At 47.3% G+C, this 19,914-nt stretch overlaps 1 protein-coding gene across 1 annotated transcript in view; it reads right to left on the reverse strand.

Moving 5' to 3' along the window:
* Positions 1-19,485, reverse strand: part of Cdc42 (Cell division cycle 42) — a 38,127-nt gene extending 18,642 nt beyond the window's left edge. Inside the window, exons 1-2 of the mRNA XM_065232594.1 lie at positions 19,224-19,485; positions 360-610 (exon numbers count right to left, since the gene is read on the reverse strand). Coding sequence (XP_065088666.1) covers positions 360-537 — 178 coding nt within the window. The 5' untranslated portion in view covers positions 538-610; positions 19,224-19,485. The remainder of the gene's footprint in view (positions 1-359; positions 611-19,223) is intronic.
* Between the last annotated feature and the right edge of the window lie 429 nt (positions 19,486-19,914).

Consider the following 19,914-nt stretch of genomic DNA (forward strand, 5'->3'; position numbering starts at 1 on the left):
ATTTGAGCAATTATATCATTCCCTCGCTGGAGGATTCTGACTGCGGAGGACGAACGTTTCTTGGGGGTCAATTGTCAGAGTTTCAAAGACCACTTGAGTTCTTCTTCCCACATAGTTTATACCTTGAACCTCCAGCGAGATGGATTTCTTGGAACTGATATCGTAGTTTTCATTGCATGCAACAACGCCACTCAATCAGTGATTCACGACCGAAACGTTGGATTGCAATAGCTTGTGCGTCACTTACGAAGATTACAGCGATAATTTCAGCTTCGAGAATAAATTTCTATTTACAATTGATGATAAGCTAGCCTGCAGCGAAAGTCGAAATTTAAGCGAAAATAATAAAATTAACTCACCGGCAGTATCGAACAGTCCCAGTGTGTAGGGTTCTCCGCCGATCATGACCGTGACGGCATAGTTGTCGAACACGGTTGGCACGTACTCCGACGGGAATTTGTTGGTCGTGTAGGAGATGAGCAGGCAGGTCTTACCGACGGCACCGTCGCCCACCACGACGCACTTTATCGTTTGCATCCTTCTCCGATCTGATCACTTTATGTGAAGGTGAATTCTATTGAGCTCTGGTTTGGTTGAAAACAAATACAATCTGCAAAAGGTGGACTTATTTTAGAACGATTGAACAACGACGAACACAGTTAGTTAATCAACTCGACGGACGGGATGCGTTTCTACATAACGCTGTGATGACGTGAGTTCCCGATGAGTCATACACACAAGAGGTGAAGCTTTGTGTTTTTTTGCATATGTGTGGAAGTGAGCGTCAGGATGGGCGCGATTTGCATATTATGCTGCTACTACCTCCCAGACAGGCGGTGTATGCACTGATAAAACCGATTCAGGGTTGAATTCGAGGTTTAAAATTTCTGAAAACTGTTAGGCGTTTTCGACTGTGGTGTTTTGATTTCTCCAAAGAGAGATGGGTAACAAGCCCAATGTCATGGATAAACATCCATGGCATTGTAAGGAACCGAGAAATTTGAATACAGTCTTTTCCTGTCTCTTCACTGTTGCTCTCTTCAGCCTCCAAGGTCGTCACGTTCATCATTTCCACCACCATTTCTTCGACCACCATGCTGCTCAACGCCTTTCAAGCTACAGGTTTATGCAAATGCAGGGTGTCGATTCAATGATTTCCAACAATTTTTCTGAACAATTCCAGACAGGGTTGAAGTGAAATCATAAATGGAGCTTACTGATTAAAGTTTAATTCGTAAATCTACAATTTCGATACTAGACTGGAAAATTTATAACTCTATGGTTTAACCACCGACAAACCTGTGGGCGGACAGGTACAAAACACCGGTAAATGCAGTGAAAAACGGATATGTAACGCGGAATTAAAAAACGTATAAATCGCGAGAACTGTTTTGAAACGTGTTTATTAATCAACGATCAAAGAACATTTTTGTTTGAACAAAATTAACTGTGATTCTTTTTCTCTGCATGTACATTCGTAAAGGGCGTATTCACGCTATTGCCGCTACACTGCAACACTCCTCCTCGTGAAGTAGCCCAGTCTCCTCATCCTCCGTGTTTCACTACTGGCGCCAAAGACATCGCTGCTGCAAACTTCCCGATCTTGATCGGTCCGTGAGGTTTGGTCAGAATGTCAGCGATCATCTCTTCAGACGGACAGAACCGAAGTTCTATCTCCCCCGACGTACATCTCTCCTTGGTGTAGTGGAAGCGAGGGTCGATATGTTTCGACCTGCGCTTCTGCTGATCGAGTGCTACGAAATCCATACATCCTTTGTTGTCCTCGTGAATAACGGTTGCATGAACTTGCTTCAAGTTTAGCTCACCCAACAATCGTCGCAGCCATACAGCTTGTTGCGTGGCCTCCGATAGCGCCACGTACTCCGCCTCCATGGTGGAAGTTGTTACGTTGCTCTGCTTACGGCTGGTCCAGCTGATAGTGGCTCCTCCTAGGCGAAACAAGTAACCGCTGCACGACTTGCGATCGCTCGTATCGCCGGCCCAATCGGCGTCGCAGAAACCTTCCAAAGTCTGCTCTTCGGCTTCAGTTCCTCCGCCAAGCTTCAGACCGTAATCCATTGTGTGAATCAAATACCGGACGATCCGTTTGGCCTCGTTCCAATCGAGCTCCGTCGGGCTGCTCACCTTCCGACTGAGAATTCCCACGCTAGCCGCAATATCCGGACGGGTATTCGATGCTAGATACAACAGTGATCCTATGAGCTTGTGGTACTGAATGTTGTCCTTGAGGTTTCGACTCTCTTTCATGACTTTGAAGTACCCAGGGTCGAGTGGATACTTCGAACCTTTTGCTCCTTCCATTCCGAATCGCTTCACCAGCTTCCTTATGAAAACACTTTGATCCAGAATGAAGAATCCATCGGCGTTCCTCGTGACGCGTATTCCGAGAAAACAGTGGATGTCTCCCAGCTTGGAAATGCTCAGCTTCTCTTGCAGCGAATCTTCGATCTTCGTGATCTCCTCCTGATGCGCACACGTAACCAAAATATCATCCACGTAGATCAAAAGATACAGCCAATCATCGCCGACAAGGCGCTTCCGGTACAAGCACGTGTCCGCCTTGCATTGTTCGAAATCCAAGCTCATTAAAATATCGGTAATTGTCATATGCCAAACCCTGGCCACTTGTTTGAGGCCGTAAATACTTTTATGCAACCTACAAACCTGATGCTCTCTTCCTTTGACGACAAACCCTGGTGGCTGTCTCATGTAGATTTCTTCTCGCAACGTGCCGTATAAATAGGCCGTTTTAACGTCCAGATGTCTGACGATCCAGCCACGCTGGCCCGCGACAGCCAGAAGTACGCGGAAAGTACACTGCTGCGCCACTGGAGCGTAATCTGAACCAAAACGCTGGGAAAATCCCTGAGCGACGAGTCTCGCTTTGAACCTGTCCACGTTGCCGTCAGAGTCAAGCTTCCGCTTGTAAACCCACTTGCTTCCTATGATGTTTCGCTTTTCTGGGGGGTCCACAAGCCCCCAAGTTTCGTTGGACATCAACGAACGATACTCCTCCGTCATCGCATTGATCCACTCCTGCTTATCGACACCGTTGACCGCTGACGGATGAACGTGGCGGCATTTGTCTTGGCTCCGGTTGAGGAACATCTTCTTGCTCGGTATCACCTTCTTCTTAGTCGCTTTGTTCTTCACGGTAAAATTCTTCCTCGGCAGATTCGTACCCCAGGAAATCTTCTTCGTTATCTTCAGGATTGTTGGCAACTTTCGGCTTCGGCAACGGGTCCAATTCAACCGTCGAATTCTCCGTTTCAGATTCCTGCTCGGGCTTTCCCGATGCCTGCTTCGCACTAAAATCTAGATCTTCCAAGAAACGAACGTCCCGGCTTATCGTTATCCTTCCGCTGTCCTTATCGAGAAAACGGTAAGCTCTCTGTTGATTGGAGTATCCGACGAAAACCATCTTGCGGGCTTTTACCTCCATCTTCTTCCGCGTTTCCGCTGGAATCTGCACCCAGGCTTCACTTCCGAAGATTCGCAGATGTTCGAATGAAGGCTTACGACCGTACCATCGTTCGTAGGGACTCATACCAATCGATCGTGATGGCAATCGATTTTGAATATGGGTGGCGGTCAACACTGCCTCGCCCCAGTATTTCATCTCCAAGCCGGCTTCCAATAACATGCACATCGTCATTTCTTTGAGATAGCGATTCCGTCTCTCCGCCACCCCATTCTGCTGCGGGGAGTACGGAGCAGTCAGCTGGCTGATTATCCCTTCGCTTCTCAGGAATCCCTGCAGTTCCTTCGCGACATATTCTCCGCCGCCGTCTGACTGCAGCGCACGAGGAGTTTTCCCGACTTGAGTTTTGCAGAAACGAACGAAATCCTTCACCTTCTAAGCGACCTCCGATTTTCTCCGCAACAGGTACACGAAGGCCATGCGAGAATGATCGTCGATGAAGGTCAGGAAGTATTGATTGCCGCTGGGAGTAGCAACCAATGAACCACTGACGTCACTATGGATGACATCCAAAATCTCCTTCGAACCACGGTTGACAGCCTTTGGAAACGGGGTCCGGGACATTTTCCCCTCCAAACAGCACTGGCACACCGTTCGCACTCCACAATCGACCAACTTCATACCTTCAGCTGTGCCGTTCCTGTGGATTGCCTTGATCACGTCCGGGTCCCGATGGTCGAGCCGTCGGTGCCACGTATGCTGGCAGTTGAGCGTGTGGGACAGCTGGACGCTCACCATCGCTTGATTGGGAACCCGTAACTTGTAGAGACTACCGCAACGATCGGCCACAACCGCAATGTCAGCACCGGTTTTGCGGATCTCACAGCCGTTTTCACCAAACAGCACACAGAAGCAGTTATTTGCGAGGGTACTCACCGAAATCAATCCACTTGCTAATTTCGGAACATACAGCACGTCAGACAACACAATATCCACCGGACATCCGTCTACCTTCACTCCGGTAATCTTCCCGCTGCCTATGCCTTCGACGGCTGCCTTTTCACCGTTCGCCAGCATCACGCTCATTCCCTGCTGCTCCTGTAGAGATTCGAAGAAACTTCTTCTTCCCGTCATGTGCTTCGAGGCTCCGCTGTCCACAAACCAGCTTCCATGTTCTGCATTCCCAGCAATCCAAGCAAGCGGGCCGTCGAAAACGTTTTGCACCTGCTTCGCCTTTGTTGCGTCTTCCCTCTTCGGCTGGCTCGCTGTAGCTTCATCCTGCTTCTTCCCGGTGGCTTTCTGCAGACTCCGACAGTTTCGTTTCAGATGACCAGGTTTCTTGCAGTGGAAGCAAATCCGTGTCTCTTGACTTCCACTAGCACCGCCATCGCTCCGTTGCTGCCGACGAGGCTGGTGACGATATTCCACCTTCAGCGCTTTTCCTCCTGCAGCAGCAGCTGGTCCGGAACGTTCGCGTCGTTTCTCGGCTTCGGAAAGTAGTTTGGATTTAACTAATTCCAAAGTTAGCTCGGCACTAGGACGTTGCTCGAGAGCTGTCACTAAAGCATCGAACGAATCCGGCAATGAACAAAGCAACATCGCCACCTTCAACTTGTCCGGGATTGGATCGCCGACATCCGCAATACGCTGCAACAGGTCGGTAAACTGCTGCAAGTGTTGCTCCATGTCTCCATCTTCGCTCAGCTCCAAATGCGTCAGCTTCTTGAGCAAGTACACCTCCAATCCCTTGTCGTGGTAATCCTTAAGGGCTTTCCATGCATCCTTGGCACTGGTGCAGCTTCTCACCAAGCTAGTCTGGCTGTCATCTATGCACAGCCCAATCGTCGCGCGAGCCTTCAAATCCGCCTTGGTCCAATCATCGTCTTCCGTAATTACAGCCGGCCTTGGCTTACTGATGACGTGCCATAAATCCTCCCGAACCAACAACATTTCCATCCGAAATTTCCAGGATTGGTAGTTGTGATTCGTAAGCTTCGGGAGCGGGAAACGCTGCTGGTCCACCATCTTCCTTTCTCCTCATCCGCTCACGGGAACACCGCCTTCTGGCTACGGGAACTACCGGAAACTTTCGCGATTTTACGACCGAATTTCAACTAATCCGCGGAACTTTCACTGGGTCCATAACCTGTGGGCGGACAGGGGGCAAAGCACCGGTAAATGCAGTGAAAAACGGATATGTAACGCGGAATTAAAAAACGTATAAATCGCGAGAACTGTTTTGAAACGTGTTTATTAATCAACGATCAAAGAAAGAACATTTTTGTTTTAACAAAATTAACTGCGATTCTTTTTCTCTGCATGTACATTCGTAAAGGGCGTATTCACGCTATTGCCGCTACACTGCAACAAAACCGACATGAAACTTAAACTTAACTCTTGATCGAGAGAATTTGATTTGCCATGAAAATTTGACAGATAAAATAAGGGGTTCGTGGATTTTCCTATGTTTCGAGGGGTTCATCGATTAGCTTGGGACCGAAGATAGTACCAGAGCTGAGCTAAAAAGTTGAGCACTTTTCTTCGGGACCTACTAGGCTACTAGTCTTAGTGCTCAATGTACATTAATACAACAGAGAGAATTTAATTGGTCTACAACCAGAGTTCAAAGACCTAATCTCCCTATCTACTGTTAAGATATCAATTTTAATATGTTCCAATAATTATATGAGCCACTGTTAGAACATTTGTAAGGGTTTCTCATTATAAGGATTTGTGTATGTAGTGTAACCTTACCTGAGTAGGAAAGGTGATGGAATATGAAATAGCATCTAAAATACCACACGTAGGTTAAGAATGACATTCTATGTTGTAACCTTCAAGAGATCTAGACATTCACTGCTTGATCGTCAATCAGTCCAGTCCGGTTTCGTCCGATCCCTCTCTTGAGTATTAGCTTTGTGACAGTCCGTTCGCGTCTCCCTTTCGCGGTGATAAGTGGAACATCGTTCGATCCCAGTATGGGAAAACCGCCGCGTGGTGATGCGGTTGCAAGCGCGTCCGGGAAGCGTTCCCGTCAGAAAATCGCCAACGCTCAGTCGGCCTCGAAAAAGCTGCTGTTCAACAACCGGTACGCCATTCTGGAAAATGGTGATGAACCGGAAATAAAGAAGAAGGAGAAACTACCACCCTTTTTTTGTCAAGGGATTCCCGTCTGGACTTCGGGAAAACATCGAGTACTACATCGAGAAAGGCTTCTTGAAGTGCACCATGCGCCTGTGCTCTGAAGGCATCATGCTGATGGTACCAGCAAGGAAGGACTACAAGGCCGTTGAAGTGCTGCTGAAGCAGAAAAAATGGGAGTATTTCTCTCACGACATCGAGGAGGACAAGCCGCTCAAGGTGGTCGTGCGTGGTCTGCCCGATATGGAAATCGCCGCGCTGTCGGATGAGCTGAAGAAGAACGGCCTAAGGCCATCGCAAGTCTTCAGGATGAATCGGCACGACGCCTCCCGCAAGTACCGTGACCAGCTGTATTTGGTCCACCTCGAGCGAAACACAACGAGCTACCAGCAAGTCTTGTCCGAAGCGTGCGGAATTCATGAAAATCCGCAAAAGGTCCTCCACGCAGAACCAGCCGGGTCGGAAAAAGGTACCGGCACGCAATGAGCAGAATTTCCCCGCCATTAGCCAACGGCGTCCGATTCCGATTCTTCCGCCACTACCGCTCAACAACCGTTTGGCTGCTGCTGCTGCATCGGTCCCACCAACTGCTGAGGTGCCAAACCATCCGGCTAATCCGAGCCGTCAGTCCTTTGCGGCAACGGTTTCGTCCCCTCCCCCGGGTCTATCGTGGCGTCGAGATGATGCCCTACTATCGCATGAAAACGAAGAGCTACTCACAACAGAGGAACTTATTACCATCATGGCAGAAGTAAACGTCTACCTTCCTGACTTCCGGCTTCTAAGACTAGATCGAATCAGCTCCGGGGGAGGAGTTGCTATTGCTGTAAGGAGAAACATCTGCTGTCGGCTTCTGCCGAGCTTCCAGCTGAAAACCATCGAAGCTTTAGGGGTAGAAGTCTCCACTCCTGTCGGCCCTATCACCATCATTGCGACGTACTGCCCCAAGCAAATCACCATCAGGGACGGGTCGGCAGCAGACCTGCGGAAGGACATCATCAAACTAACTCGACGGCGCGAAAAGTACACCATTGCTGGCGACCTGAACGCCAAACACCAGGCTTGGGGCAATAGTCGACGCAACCAAAATGGCACCATCCTCAACGACGACCTGCAAGAGACTCGCTACACCATATTAGCACCGGACTCTCCCACCCGGTTGAGCCGGTCTGGCGTTCACTCCACCATTGACATCCTCATCAGCAACATGGGAGACAACATCTCGCTACCTGTGACCCATCAGGAGCTGAGTTTGGACCACTATCCGGTGGTGGCCGAAGTAGGCTCATCTGTCAACCGATTTCAAGCTTCCCGACGCAACTACCATCGTGTCATCTGGGAGCAGTTCCAACACTGTGTCGACTCCACTGTCGACTACGGTGTCATTCCGGAGACGCCCGAAGACGTTGACCGGTGTCTGCGTTCCATCGAGGAGGCGATATCCCGGGCCAGGGACCAACACGTGCCAGTATCCAGACAGGTGGGCAATACTCTGAACCTTGATAGAATTACCAAAGCTCTCGTCAGACTCCGTAACTCCATCCGAAGGCAATACCAGCGTTATGGTTTGCGTGTCTTGAAGACCCATTGCAATCGTCTTACAAAAACCATCCAAGCCAGGATGGTGGACCTCAGAAATCAAGATTCTGCTAACAAAATCCGCTCTCTCCCAGATTGTGCAAAGCCCTTCTGGAAACTAACGAAAATTCTTAAAAACAAGCCCAGGCCCATTCCACCACTGACTCCACTGGATCGTCCCGGCGACCCAGTGGTTCATCTGATAACTCCTGAAGCGATAGGTCAACATTTCGTCAGCTCCCATAATCTCGGACAAAACATCGTCAACCCTCATGAATGCAACCAATCTTCATCAGATTCCTAACATTTTTCCAGAGGAATCCGAGATTACGGCTGACGAACTGTTGGTCTTTATCAAATCATCTAAAAACATGAAGGCCCCAGGTTTCAACAACATCCTGAATCTGGAACTCAAACACTTGAGCTCCAAATTCTACAACCATCTGACACTGATTTTTAATCAGTGCCTCAGACTTGGCTACTTCCCCTCGTATTGGAAGCCAGCTAAAATCATACCCATCCGGAAACCTGGGAAGGATCCGTCCTCTCCTTCAAGTTATCGACCAATCAGCCTTCTCTCAGGGTTATCAAAACTGTTCGAAAGAGCAGTCTACCACTGGCTCCTAACATCTGCCGAACAAAACAACATCTTACTCGAGGGACAGTTTGGTTTTCGGAAAGATCGTTCAACCGTCCACCAGCTGACTCGAGTGACAAACATTCTCAAACGGAACAAGTCTGTTTCGAAAACATCTGTCATGGCATTGTTGGACGTTGAAAAAGCGTTCGACAATGTCTGGCATGTGTCTTGAACCCTGGTGTTCTAATTGCACCAATCTTCCTAGTGAAGATAATAAACAACTATCTATCAGACAGGACGTTCCGAGTCTCTCTGAATGGCATCACATCGGATGCTTTCAACATCGGTGCTGGGGTTCCACAATGAAGCATATGCCGGCTCTCCCTGATGGTGGATCGTTGTCTCTGTTCGCAGATGACACATCCATCGTCTACAAGGGTAGGGTCATCGGAGCTCTGACTGCCAAACTTCAGAGAGGCCTGAACGTCCTGTCTGAATATTTCAATAGCTGGAAGATCCGTATCAACGCGGCAAAGACCCAGTTCATCATATTTCCACACACAAAATCTACCAGACTTGTTCCGTCTGAAAATAATAAGATCTGCTTAAACGGCTCAGTGGTGGAATGGTCCAAAGAGGTCGTGTACCTCGGGCTAACATTAGACAGCAAGCTTCTTTTCAGGGAGCACGTTGACAAAACCAAAACCAAGTGCAACATCTTGATAAGATCGTTGTATCCACTCATCAACAGTAGGTCTACCCTGTCCCTGAAAAATAAGCTTGCTGTCTACAAACAAATCATCCTTCCCGTAATAGAATACGGGATGCCAATCTGGGAGAGTTGCGCAAAAAGCCACCATCTCAAACTTCAAAGGATCCAGAACAAGATCCTGAGAATGATCCTCAACAGTCCACCGCGGACTAGAAACTCTGAGGTTCACCGCCTGGCTGGTCTTCAGACACTGGAGTTACGGAGAGCTGCCTCCATCGCAAGGTTCAGAGATTGCTGTAGGCGATCCGACCAACAGATCGTCAGAGATCTGGCACGTTAGGTTAAGTAGGTAGAATAACAAATTAAAACATTCAAACAACATACTTCACAAGAAGAAAATTGAAAACCATTACACAGTAAAACACAACATGTACAACATAAAATCAAAAAGTTCACCAAAGATGAAGAGCCCTTCCGGCTAACCTCTTGCCCTGTATTAGCAATTGTAAACCACATAACAAATCAAAAATAAAGAAGAATTTTACTACTACTTCAAGAGATCTATTCGTACCAGTGGAATAAACTTCCTGCTAGTAGTTAACTAGCCTAATAGAAGTGGTCATCCCATTCCTGTCAATATCTACTGCTAGTAGTCATGGTCCATTTCAAGACTTCAGATAGTTCGAGCTGTCGAACGGCATTGTGGAGTGAAAATACAATTTTCCTCTTACATGTTATCCTGGGGCATCTGCTGGTTCCAGAATGAGCTCCCCAATGTGTTTGCATCCTACTACAGGTTCCCCCAGGGCATTCCAGTGACTCCGGAAAGGTCGATGTGGTCAATGATCCACTTCAATTCTATAGAAGGCATATTTATGAAAATCCATCAAGAAAGAGCTGTCGCACGGCATGTTTTTGAGTAAAAACGCAATTGTCCCCTGCTACAGGTTCCCCCGGGGGTATCCCGTGATTCCGAGAGCTGCCAATGTGGTCACTGATCCATTTGAAGTTTATGGAAAGCCTATTCTTGAAAAACCATGAAGAATGAGCTGTCGCACGGCATACTTTGGTGTAAAAGTGCAATTGTCCTCTGCACCAGGTTCCCCCGGGGGCATACCAGAGGTCCCGAGAGTGGCCAATGTGGTCACCAATCCATTTAAAGTTTATCGAAAGTCTATTGACGAGAAACCAGGAAGAAAGAGCTGTCGCACGGCTTGTTTTGAGTGATTGTATGATCTGCCCGCATTCAGAACCCTTCACCAGAACCGATTCCAGGGAAATGGCCATATCTCGGTTGATTATTATCTTTCGTTGTATTTACTAAATATATATATATATTTAACCAGCATCATATATAAAATTTCACCAAAAATTTAGCAAGTTAGACAAGCCCTCCGGAAACCCGGAATATCTCCGGTATCCGGTGACCAGGATTATTTTCGTGGCTACACCGTAGAACAATATTAGTTTTCCAGTCAAATGCTCTTGGAAGATTTAAAATCGGATCATATTTGACGAAGTTACAAAACTCCAAAGTTGACCAAAAATTTGCCTATCCTAGTTATTTTGAGTAACCCCTGTATATGAAGTAGCAATTTCAGGTAAAATAGGCATCGATTTCCAAGATTTTTGTAATTGAAAATTCGAAGTGGAAGTGCATGTATAGTCTACGTGCCGGCCATTTGCGGACTCTACAAGGAATCACCTTAACTCTGGTCTATACATTTATGGCCCATAACAAACTAGAACAACACATTCCTAGATAGAGCTGGAATTAGGGCGAGACAGCTTTTGTAAACAATGACTTCTCTCGATGATTTCTGGAAAGTCATGGCTTTCCCTGGCAAACCGACATCTCCATCGAGTAGGGGAAGACTTCCCCTACTCGATGGATATGTTGCTTTATGTAGGCGTGCCTTGAATTCCTAGAAATCATCGAGAGAAGTCATTGTTTACAAAGACTGTTACGCCCTAATTCCAGCTCTATCTAGATACGAACTTTGCGGCTGTATTGCATATTTTACAGCTGTCGCTTACACCGCATGTGTTTGTTTTGCGTTGGTTGTAAAGACCCACGCACATTTAATGTAATAGATCCGGATCGGACGGCAAACGAATGTGCAAGAAGGCAGCTTCCACACCTGCGTAGGATATCGCACCCATGGGCCGGGACCAACGGCTTTACTTCCCTTCCGAAGGAAGACGTGACCAGAGATTTGTATGCCTCAGAAAAATCCCAACGACCTCGGCAACGAGCCCAGACCCATTGGGGTGAGAAAGTAGTCACGCTTACCACTACACCACCGGTGCCGGCAGAGCCGATTTGTTTTGCATTTATTTGACGTTGAGAAAAAGCTTAGCAAAAGGCCTACCATTTCTAACGGCAAGCACTGAAGGAAACAAGCAACCCATGATTGAAGCTACACCTATCATTCGATCACAGTAGGCTGTATGTAGATAGATAAGAAATATATGTCATGAGTTTTCGCACTCTTGAATCTTCGGGAAGATCAAGGTCGAATTTCTGCTGATTCGAGACGACCTGTGGCGGTATGTGACCGGAACGAGACCGACGGCGAGTGCTGCGACTTCCGGATCGACTGCTCCAACCGCAGTCGCTACTGCAGCGGAAATCGAAGCGTGGGACACCGGAGACCAGCAAGCGCATTCCTCGATTGGGCTACTTCTTGGAAGACAGTCAATTGCATCTTATCAAGAAGTCAAAAACGGCGAAGCAAACCTGGGAGGCGACGCTAACTTCCAAAGTGTCATTGCTGAAACAACTATGCGACAAGCGGTATGCTGATGGCGAGGACGTCGGGCAGCACGTGTGCGAGATGGAAGACCTCTTCGAGCATTGGACCGTAATTTGCAGGTGGCAATGGTGCTACGAAGCTTACCCGAATCCTTCGACACACTCACGACGGCGTTGGAGACTAGGTCCTACGACGACTTGAGCCTCCAGCTGATCACGGACTGATCAGGGCTGATTCTGCGAAGAAGAATGTCGCTGGTTTGTAACTACTGCCAGAAACCGGGTCACAAACAGAAGCAGTGCAGGGCTCTGATGGAAAATCGCAGCGACAAGGTGGAATCGAGTGAGCGGTACGGAAAGCGCCGTAATCCAAAAGCGAAGACGTGCCACATGTGCGTCGATGCGGACAATTTTATCGAGCTGGATAAAAGCGTGAAGCAGGGCGTCTTTCTGGCGGATGGCAAGAAGACAACCACGGAAGGAGTTGGTTCGTGCAGGATGATCTGGGTGTCTCCAGAGGGTGAACGCAGCACTGTTCTCCTCTCGAATGTAATGTACGTCCCGCAGTTCGAGACCAACCTCAACTCGGTCAAGAAACTTGCAGCCAAGGGAGCCAAGTTCGTGTTCGACGCGGATGGGTGCCGTATCCTTAAGGACGGTGCTTGCAGGCACAACCACTTCAGGAGGACTGTACAAACTGCGGACTGCGCATGCTGCGCTGCAGGTGGGTGAGTCCAACTACAATCCAGAGTGTTTGCACAGTTGGCATCGTATCCTAGCATCGGGAATCCACATCGAAGATTGCAGGTGCTACGTTACTTGCCCGTCTATCATTTCCAAAGAAGTCCAAGAAGAAGCCGAAGCAGCCGGTGGACATTATCCATACGGACGTGTGTGGACCGATGCGGACGCTGACACCAGGCGATTGTCGTTACTCTTCCTAACGACGATTGATGACCAATCTCGCTACACCGCAGTATATTTTCTGAAACAGAAGTTGGAAGTTACTGAGCGGATCAAGGAGTACGTGAAGTTTGTCAAGATTATTTTCTCGGAAGAACGCCCAAAGTGATTCGGTCAGACAATGGTGGTGAGTACCAGAATGAAGCCCTCGACCGTTTCTGCCGCCAAGAAGGTATAAGCCAGCAGTTTAACACAGCGGGGTCTCGGAGCGTAAGAATCGTTCTTTGATGGACGCGCAGCTGCCGTACAAGTATTGGGCTGAAGCAGTGAATACGGCCACATACCTTTAAAATCGTTTGCCAACCTAGCCCATATCGCAGACACCGTACGAGCTCTGGACTGGAGAGAAGCCTGATCTCAGCCATCTCAAGATATTCGGTTCGTGGGCTTATGGCGTGTGGATTCCATCCGAGAAGCGTTCGAAGTTTGAGGCGAAATACAAGAAGATGCTGTTTGTGGGTTACTCGCTGCGCCATAAGGCCTACCGTTTTATCGACCCCGGAGACGCACAAGATGATCACGAGTAGAGATTGTCGCTTTCTGACACAAACGGGAGGTTCGGGAAACAGAACCTTCGCAGGGAAGTATCGTATCACATCCTTTTACTGAAATTTCTCCGACGATTCGTGGCAAAGTTGATGATGGTCCCGCTTTTACAGCACCTCAGGAAGACGATGACGAAGACGACGGTGAATCCAGCGACTTTAACGGTTTTGAAACTGCCACATCCAACGACGAAAATGACCGGGACGGCACAATCCGTCCAGGTGACGCAGTACCACAGGCTGCCGAGGAACAGGAGTTTGGCACTACCACAAACGTTCGTCGATCCAGCGACGCGAACAAAGGAGTCGCGCCACAAAGGTTCTTGACTGTCCAGGAGTACTGCGAGCCCCGTTCGTTCGAAGAGGCTATGCAGTGCCTGGAGCGAGATTTGTAGAAGCGCACTATGGAGGAGGAGATCCAATCCTTACACGAGAATGGCACTTGGGAGGTCGTTCCTGTATGGTGTATAAAAGGAAGATGAACGGTGACGGTAACGTCATCCTATACAAGGCAAGACTTGTCGCACAAGGATTCAGCCAACGATACGGTACCGATTATGACGAGGTTTTTGCCCCCGTCGCGAAGCAGACTACCTTTCGCACGCTGCTGTCGATTGCCGCCAGGAGGAAGCTACTCGTGAAACATGTGGACGTACAATCGGTCTACCTGTACGGGGACCTAGCCGAAACCATCTACATGAGGCAGCCGCCTAGATTCTCGACCGGTACGAAGAACGACGTGTGCCTGCTGCGAAAAAGTTTGTACGGGCTGAAGCAGGCAGAACGAGTATGGAATCAGCGAATCACCTTGTCTGTTCGTCAGGACGAAGCACGGTCGTTCGTCATTTGTACTGCTTTACGCAGACGACATGCTTATAGCTTGCCAGGATGAAGCGGAGTACAGAAGAGTCGAAGCAACACTGAAGAAACACTTCAAGATAACCACCCCCGGAGATGTCAGCAACTACCTTGGTATTCCTACCTTGCTGGATCAAGCCTCGTATATCCGTAGAATCGCTGCAAGATATGGACAAGCAGACGTCAAACCAATGGACCCAGGAGAAACCAATGTCACGGAAGGACGATTTCCAGTGCTCAGTGGGTGCTTTGCTGCAAGCGGACTCTGCGGTACCTGATATCGACTGCGGATTTGAAGCTGGAGCTCGGTGGACCTGGCCAACTGCAAGCATACGTGGATGCTGACTGGGCCGGAGATCATCGAGACCGCAAATCAAACTCGGGCTTTGTTCTCCATCTGGGCTGCTCGGAAGCAACAGTGTGTAACCCTTTCGTCTACCGAGGCGGAATACGTTGCCCTAGCCGAGGCCTGCCGGGAGTTACTCTGGTTGCAGAAGCTAATTGAAGGAACTACGTGAACAGGACGGGGCAATAATGAACAGGCCGAGACTTAACGAACAAAATAATGTTTTATTAAAGCAAACTTGAATTGCTCACATCGAGCTCTTGAATTGGAATGACAGCGAAAAATAACAGGAGTGACCAGGTTTCAACGACTTCTTTGATTTCACCCCCTCTCGCTTGGATAGTCCCAGCATCGTCCGAAGTTCCTCAAATCGTCTGACGTCCAACGATTTAGTTAAGAAGTCAGCCAACTGGTTGTTGCTGGCAATCGGCTCCACCAATAGCTTACCAGCAGCAACATGATCACGAAGAAAATGGTGTTTAAATGTCGATGTGTTTGGCTCTCTTACTCTCCAAGTTCTTGGCCATACCAATGCATCCACGGTTGTCCTCGTATATGGTGATTGATTCAATGTTTAGCTCACCGAGATCGCCTAGAACACCGACTAGCCATATTGCTTCCAATGCTGCAGCACTCAACGCTACATATTCAGCTTCGCTTGAAGAAGTTGCAACTGTTGTTTGCTTCTTGCTTGACCACGCAACAGTGCATCCGAAAACACGGAAAACAAATCCGCTTACTGATTTTCGGTCGTCAGTATCGGTGGCCCAGTCTGAATCAGCAAACCCGATGAGTGGCGCCGCTTGATTGTCTCGAGTAAACGTCAAGCAACACTCCATCGATCCTTTTTAAGTATCGTACAACCCATTTCAGAGCTGTCCAATGTTGTTGTTGGAATCTTCCCAGATATCCGATAGGAAAGCTTCCCAATAATTCACAGTACGGTTCTTGAACGCCTTCGGCCACTTGACGATCCAATTTCAATCCTTTCTCCACTGGCGTCCTTGTAACATTTCACTCCGCCATGCAGAACTTCTGCAAGATCTTTTCCAGGTTGGTTGCTTGAGACAGCATCATTCTACCATTTTGTTGATCGTACCGTATCTGCATCCCAAGAAGTGAGTCAACTCTCCACAATCGGCCATTTCAAACATCGCCGACAGTTCGCGTTTCAGCTTCAATATGGTGGTCAGCTGCATACCTGCTATCAGGAGATCATCGACATACAGCACGATGAAAACAACGTCTTTGAACTACGTGGACGGGGCGGGGCAATAATGAACAGGCCGAGACTTAACGAACAAATGAATGTTTTATTAAAGCAAACTTGAATTGCTCACATCGAGCTCTTGAATTGAAATGACAGCGAAAAATAACAGGAGTGACCAGGTCGCCGATCGTTGTCCGCGAAGATAATCAGAGCTGCATAGCAATGCTGCGAGGTGAAGGAGGAAGTCGAAGAACCAAGCACATCGACACGCGGTTCAACTTCATCCGAGACTTGGTAAGCAACAACGTAATCCAGGTTGTATACTGCCCTACCGAGTCCATGATCGCCGACGCCTTGACCAAGGCGCTGGCGAGAGTGAAGCTAGAGACCTGCCGGAAGGAGATGGGACTTCGATCGATACAGCTTGAGGAGGAGTGAAGGAGTACAAGCAACCCCTGATTGAAGCTAAACCTATCATTCGATCACAGTAGGCTGTATGTAGATAGATAAAAAATATATGTCATTTTGCGTTGACGACAGCTCTGTAACTCTTTACTCCTATGGAGAAATCTCATATGTAACTGTCAGTCTATGTGTGAAACATGGCGGACTTTTTCTTATTCTCTCGCTCCAACGGAAAACCCCATAAGGAACTGTCAAAATGTGTGTGAAGAAACGCCACTTCGGGACTGGTGTCAAGGCGATTAGTTTTCGCACTCTTGAACAGATCAGTTCGTTTTACTGCCCGTTAATAGCTGCCTGCTAATAAGCACAACGGCTTAACAAAAAGGCCCTAACCATTGAAAGATTCACAACATTGCTGATTAGTTGATAAAATTAAATGGCTTTCGATTTTCATGTATTTTTGAAAACTTTTCGCATATTTTGAATATTGTGTACTGAGGTACAGTTACTATTGTTATTGTGAACAATTAATTAATTAATTTAGCTTTATTTAGGAGGCTTTCAGCCTTAGGCTGGTTCGCCTCCAACTATTGTGAACAATATAAATGCCTAACAAACTTCAATTTCCTTAAATATTTATTCAGTAGTGGCGGTTTACATGTTGGGCATAGACCCTTTTAAAATGTGACGCGAGAATTCCCACGTGGTATATGGACAGCTCCTTAGAAATTAACCTCAGAATGTCCTATGCTTTCCGATTAAAATTTTCATTGAATTCTCCTTATTTTACCGGGAATCTGAAGTTCCTCAGAACCACCTTGAAGTTGTTCTTGTATTACTTTTGAGAGCTCCCTTCGAACTCTCCTCCGAATTGCCTAGAAATTGTTCATCTAAGTCCATGAGCCTGAGCCTTGACAATTTTGCAAGACGATTGTTTGGCGTTCTTTAATAAATTATTTTCTTAAGAATTGGCTTGGAAATGCTCTGAGTAATTATAAAACTTCCTGAGAATTCCAGGTTTTCCAGTAAAGATGAAATTCTTGATAATTAGAATACCAAAGAAGGTAACTAGTTTCATGGAAATTCAAAGGAAATGTTCAATCAAAGTTGCAAGGCAATCTAAGGATAATTTCGAGGGAATCTTGAGAGGAATCCAAGGAAATTTTGATGAAAATTCTTTGCGATATTTCTTGACAATTCGTTCCTTATGAATTGGGTGATTTTCAGGAAAATTTAAAGGAGAGTTCTTAAATGAATTCGAAGGTAATTTTCAAGGGATACCAATGGATGGATGGGGTGGAATTGACTTCCATGATACTGTATAGGAAACTCTCCATAGAGACAGCATGCGGCTTCCAGAAGCGTTTACAGTTTGGTAACAGTGATTTTCGGTTCTCGTTCAGTGACAACCATTCCGAAAATTCGTTTGATGACTCTCTCGGATCACGATTTTTCATTCATTTTCCTCGTCAATATGAATGCTTGATCCTATACTATCTTGAAACTGCCTTTGATGAAGCCCAAGCAAATCTGCAAGCAAACAAAAATCGACAGCATCGACGACGGACCTTTCTGCATATTACTGTTTTCAGGAGCACCAGTTTCTGTTATCTTATTGCGACCGCCCTGCCAGAAAGTAGCAAAACTGGTTATCAGCACTGCGTCGTCTTTCCAGAGACTTGCAGCGAGCAGATAACGGTAAATCTTTTTTTTTCTTTTTCGCATAACGTGATTGAATTAAAAAAATTAAAAAAAAAATCAACCCATATCACCTCTCGATTGAGCTTGATCTGCAAAAATTAACCCTCGGAAATTTGTTTTTCAGAAAAATCGAAAACATGACATCATCGCAGACTGAAACGTTTTGATTTTGCAGACAACCGCAAAAGAAAACAAGAAAATCGATACATTTTTGACAGCTATTTAAACTGCTGCTGCATCCCGACCGGGAGTGACCTTTCCAAAGTTTGCCCGAATCTGTCTGGCTTTGGCTGCCTGCGAGAGCAATGATGATAATGTTGTTATTGCATGTTGCATACCCCTGGGGGTCGGAGGGCGGACCGCAACGAGAGGAATAGGGGGGCAAATTATCTTCCACCCCAGACGTCGGGTCGGGGATTCTTCCCGTTGGATGGCTTACATAATGAAGATGGGTTTTAAAGTTCCGCCCGAAAACGGTATCGAACGGCAAAAAGGAAAATCAAGTCCGAATGCAAAGAGAAATTTGGGTCCTGCCACGGAAGCAGCTGCTCGGATTTCTCCCGGAATGCGAACCGAAATTCGTCGATCTGCAAGCTTTATCTCTTCCGGTCCTACCCCGGGCCGGTCCCGAACCCGAAAAAATCACCCCGGGAATCGCATCGCCTCCCGGGTCCAGTTCCGCTAGGGAAAATAAAACATTCTCATAAAAATTCATCAAATTCCACAAACGCCATTTTGCGACGTCCCATCTCGCTCACTCCCACACGGTTCGCGGTACACTTGTCACGGCACCACCAATTAGCGCTATCTCGCTCACTTCCACACAAACTAAGTCCAAATCGTCGTCGTCGTCGCCGTCTGGTGCTTGACGATTTGGTCATCGCTCTTCTGGCTGCTTCTCGGCGAGGAATTTGTCCCCGTCGTCGAATGAAAAACGCATCCAGAACCCGGATCCGGGTCCCGTTCTTCTGGTTTATCCTAACTTACACAAAAACACAACTTCTTCCAATTCGCGCGACGGTGTTATCCGGCAATCGTGCAATCGCTATCGTCCCAGGCCACGGATTTTCTTCCGATAATTATTTTCTAATAAAAATGTTGGGCAGGGCAGCTACACACAGCACACCAACTACACAAACAACAGAGCAGTAGCCGCGGCGCGACGAACGAACGACCGATCCGAAACTCGCTTTCCTATTCAACTGACTGACTGAGTGCGTGCGAACGAAACGGAGAGAGCGCTGCGACTGCGAGCGGCGACATCAGCAGACGACGAAACGAACGGTGCTTCTTTTTCTTCTCGGGTCTTGCAATTATTATCCGTTTGTTGTTGATCAATGACGATGACGATGTGGTGATGACGGTCGTCTGATGGGGTTTTGAATCGACTTATGCTACAACAGAGATGCTTCACTAACACATCAACATGGATCCTGGAGGAAAACAAATGCCAGTTTGACTTGCTTAGGGCACAATAATGGAACTGCAACGTTGGATTAAAAAACTTCAATGATCATGATTAATGGAAGCTGTTGTTTCAGGCTGAAAAGGGCACATTTTCATCATCGTTAAGCCTGCCCGCATAAACGCGAACCATAAATTGACCTTACCTAAAATGGTTAAAAATTGTTTATAATCCCTGCTAAACTTTAACTGAAATGGTTATGGAACTTTACAT

Source organism: Ochlerotatus camptorhynchus, unplaced genomic scaffold, assembly GCF_037179485.1.
Source record: "Ochlerotatus camptorhynchus isolate MF236.1 unplaced genomic scaffold, CSIRO-AGI_Acam_v1.1 ptg000370l, whole genome shotgun sequence".
Classification (NCBI taxonomy): Eukaryota; Metazoa; Arthropoda; class Insecta; order Diptera; family Culicidae; genus Ochlerotatus; species Ochlerotatus camptorhynchus.